This window comes from Mus pahari, chromosome 3, assembly GCF_900095145.1.
Source record: "Mus pahari chromosome 3, PAHARI_EIJ_v1.1, whole genome shotgun sequence".
NCBI classification, from domain to species: domain Eukaryota; kingdom Metazoa; phylum Chordata; class Mammalia; order Rodentia; family Muridae; genus Mus; species Mus pahari.
The window spans coordinates 95,721,368-95,725,014 of record NC_034592.1 but is presented as its reverse complement, the minus strand read 5'-3'; the positions used below and the strand labels follow the sequence as shown (position 1 = coordinate 95,725,014).

General features: G+C 37.0%; 1 protein-coding gene and 1 pseudogene across 2 annotated transcripts; both read left to right on the top strand.

Moving 5' to 3' along the window:
* Positions 1-358: 358 nt before the first annotated feature.
* Positions 359-734, top strand: LOC110317528 (annotated as a pseudogene).
* A 755-nt stretch (positions 735-1,489) lies between these two features.
* Positions 1,490-2,664, top strand: LOC110318688 (olfactory receptor 4F3/4F16/4F29-like). 2 transcript variants are annotated; one of them, XM_021193894.1, is made up of 2 exons: positions 1,496-2,397; positions 2,634-2,664. In XM_021193894.1, exons 1-2 carry the CDS (start codon positions 1,496-1,498, stop codon positions 2,662-2,664), a joined length of 933 nt encoding a protein of 310 aa, XP_021049553.1. The 2 variants fall into 2 exon arrangements, with proteins under 2 accessions (XP_021049552.1, XP_021049553.1); XM_021193893.1 differs by lacking the exon at positions 2,634-2,664 and having other exon boundaries at positions 1,490-2,434.
* Positions 2,665-3,647: the final 983 nt, after the last annotated feature.

Genomic DNA, 3,647 nt, shown 5'->3' with positions numbered 1-3,647 from the left:
CGATTAGGCCATCTTCTGCTACATATGCAGCTAGAGACATGAGCTCAGGGGGTACTGGTTAGTTCATATTGTTGTTCCACCTACAGGGTTGCAGCCCCCCTCAGCTCTTTGGGTACTTTCTCTAGCTCCTCCATTGGGGGCCCTGTGTTCCATCCAATAGCTGACTGTGAGCATCCACTTCTTTCACTGCTTTTCTGATCATGCCATCTTTGGATTCTATGTATTGTGAGAATGTCAGTATTGACTTTTGTGTCTCTTTAATTTTATGTGTATCAATGACTCCTAGGAACAGGCAGATTTTTACAAAACAGAATTCCCTTCTTTTAAAAAAACCAAAGAGCTCTTTCTGCCATCTTGGCGCCTGTGGAGGCCTGCTGGGAACAGGACTTCTAACAGCAAGTATGTCTGGAAGGCTGTGGTGCAAGGCCATTTTTGCCGGCTACAAGCAAGGTCTCCGGAACCAGAGAGAACACACAGCTCTTTTTAAAATTGAAGGCGTGTATGCTAGAGATGAGACGGAGTTCTACTTAGGCAAGAGATGTGCTTATGTGTATAAAGCAAAAAACAATACAGTGACTCCTGGAGGCAAACCAAACAAAACCAGAGTGATCTGGGGAAAAGTAACTCGGGCCCACGGAAACAGTGGTATGGTTAGAGCCAAATTCCGAAGCAACCTTCCTGCAAAGGTCATTGGTCACAGAATCCGTGTGATGCTGTACCCATCCCGGATTTAAACTAGCGGAGAGTAAATAAATAAAAGTAGATTTGAAAAAAAAAACCCAAAGAATATTCCATTGTGCCTATATGTTAATCCCTGTTTGTATACTATTCACTCAACTGTCAAAGAGAATTTAGATATTTCTGTATTGATTATTGTAAGTGATGTTGCAAGGAAAATGGGAAGAAATTATTTACATATGATGGTGTAAATTCCTCAGGTTGCATGAGTTGTGCAAAATTGAGTATTGCTTAATCACATGGTAGCTTTAATAAAATCCTCCCTTCTTTTCTCCTTTCCTTCCTCCCTCCTTCCCTCCCACCCTTCTCTCCCTCCCTCTGTTCCTCTTTCCCTCCCTCCTTTCCTTTCCATTCCAAAATCATGGTCAATGCCTAATAGGTGAGCATGTTATTTCAAAACTACCATATTTTGAAATTTTAAGGATGACTCATACAATTTTTTTTGTAATGGTGCCTTAGTTTATATGCATATCAACAACTTAAAGATAGATCTATTTTTTCACATTTACTCTGAGCTTTGGATAAAGAGTCTTTAACAGGTATAAAGTAATACTTTTATTTTAAAGTTCATTCCTCAATATTAAGTGGTGTTCATTTTTCATGTATCTGTCTATAATTTGGTTTTAATGTTAGATTGTAAACAGAATTTCACATTTCTTTTTTATATATTTTATTAACATAGGCTATTAGTATATTATATTAATATAATTTATATTTTTTCTGTTTTCTTCTCCAGGTAGTACTGACATACATGTTAATGGGAGGAGCAAACCTCTCTGTGGTATCAGAGTTTGTATTCCTTGGACTCACTAACTCCTGGGACATCCAGATTCTTCTCTTTGTGTTCTCCTCTGTGTTTTATGTGGCAAGCATGATGGGAAACTCACTCATCATTTTTACTGTGGCTTCAGACCCTCACTTACACACTCCAATGTACTTTCTGTTGGCTAACCTGTCCTTCATTGACTTAGGTGTTTCTTCTGTTACCTCACCCAAGATGATTTATGATCTGTTCAGAAAGGACAAAGTCATATCTTTTAGAGGTTGTGTTATTCAGATCTTCTCCATCCATGTTATTGGTGGTGTGGAGATGGTTTTACTCATAGCTATGGCTTTTGATAGATATGTAGCCATATGTAAACCTCTCCATTATCTGACCATTTTGAGCCCAAGAATGTGTCTCTTCTTTGTAGTTATTGCTTGGTTAGTTGGCCTTATACACTCTCTGGTTCAGCTTGCTTTTGTCATAAACTTACCTTTTTGTGGACCAAATGTGTTGGACAGCTTCTACTGTGACCTTCCCCGGTTCATCAAGCTTGCTTGCATAGATACTCATAAACTAGAATTCATGGTCACAGCGAACAGTGGATTCATCTCTGTGGGATCCTTCTTCATATTGATAATTTCATATATTTTCATCATAATCTCTGTACAAAAACACTCTTCAGGTGGTTTCTCTAAAGCCCTGTCTACACTTTCAGCTCATATCTCAGTAGTGGTCTTATTCTTTGGTCCTTTGATATTTGTCTATACATGGCCTTCTCCCTCCATACACCTGGATAAATTTTTGGCCATATTTGATGCAGTCATCACTCCTTTTCTGAATCCTGTGATCTATACATTCAGGAATCAAGAAATGAAGACGGCAATGAAGAGAGTGTTCAAACAGCTACTGAGATATAGAAAGATCTCTTAAGTGTTTGCCTTGTGAATGTAAAGTGTATTTTCACTAATCTCAGTGGAAAAACTTCCTTTCTACACTCTGTCTATATACATTAATATTTAATCTATTTTCTTCTGCTTAGGAGGGTGAGACAGTCACTTCCAAAAATAGAAAAAAATTGCAGGTATTTACAAAGTAAATATTATAATAATACTGACCCTCAATTCCCAAGGAATTTTTTTCATCTAAATTTTTGGCTATAAAGAAGCCAGAAGCCTACACCAAGACAGTTAAAACAGAGAAAATATGGTTAAAAAATCACATATAGTAATTCTGGAAGTACTTACTGGGAATACTCATATGTCTTCTAACCATATTTTTTATTCTTAAAAATTTCACACAAGTATTCAATGAAATTTGACCTTATCTATTCTTTAATTGTTTCCTTTCAACTCTCAAACGGGTTTCCCTCCCAGTTCCATCTCTCTCTCTCTCTCTCTTTTTTTTTTGATAATTTACTAAATTTTGTTTGTGCTTCACATGTGTATGGGTGTAGAACCATCCACTATAGTATGAGAAACCTCCCATTGGTAACATTCCTTAAAAGATAATTCTACTTTCCCTAGGAGCTATCAAGTGCAAATACCTTCTCAAAAAGGAATGAGGCCTGAAAAACATCCCTTCAATCTATTTTTGAAGTTTGGTTGGCTGACTCTTGGGTTCCACATGTGCAAGTAACTACATGTGGTTAGAGCTCATGAGTATGGCAGGTTCACAATGTTCAGAAGACTCCACTGCACTCTTATTCTTCTGATTTACATTCTTTCAGCTTCTTCCTCTACAATGTTCTTTGAGCCTGGCAGTGTGGTGGATATTGATAATGATGCTCCATTGAGGACTGATCCCTTAGTCTTTTATTCTACCACTTTAACCAGTTATGCATCTCAGATTTGCTTTTGCCCACTTCAAAGAGAAGCTTCTCTGACCATGTCTATGGATATAAAAATAACTAAAAAAAAAAAACCTAATTAGAAGTTAATGTGAAATCGGAAGCATGGAGTAAAATAAAATAGCAAGCTGAACTCTAGAACTCATGAGCTCCATAGGCTTGAGTTTCTGATGAAGATTATGCTATCATGCATGCATGTACCTTTCTTTCTTTCTTTCTTTCTTTCTTTCTTTCTTTCTTTCTTTCTTTCTTTCTTTCTTTCTTTCTTTTTTTTGGTTTTCCAATTCATTTTATTGA

Coding starts and splice junctions, on each gene's coding strand:
- LOC110318688 (XM_021193893.1), top strand. CDS start 1,490: ATGTTAATGGGAGGAGCAAACCTCTCTGTGGTATCAGAGTTTGTATTC.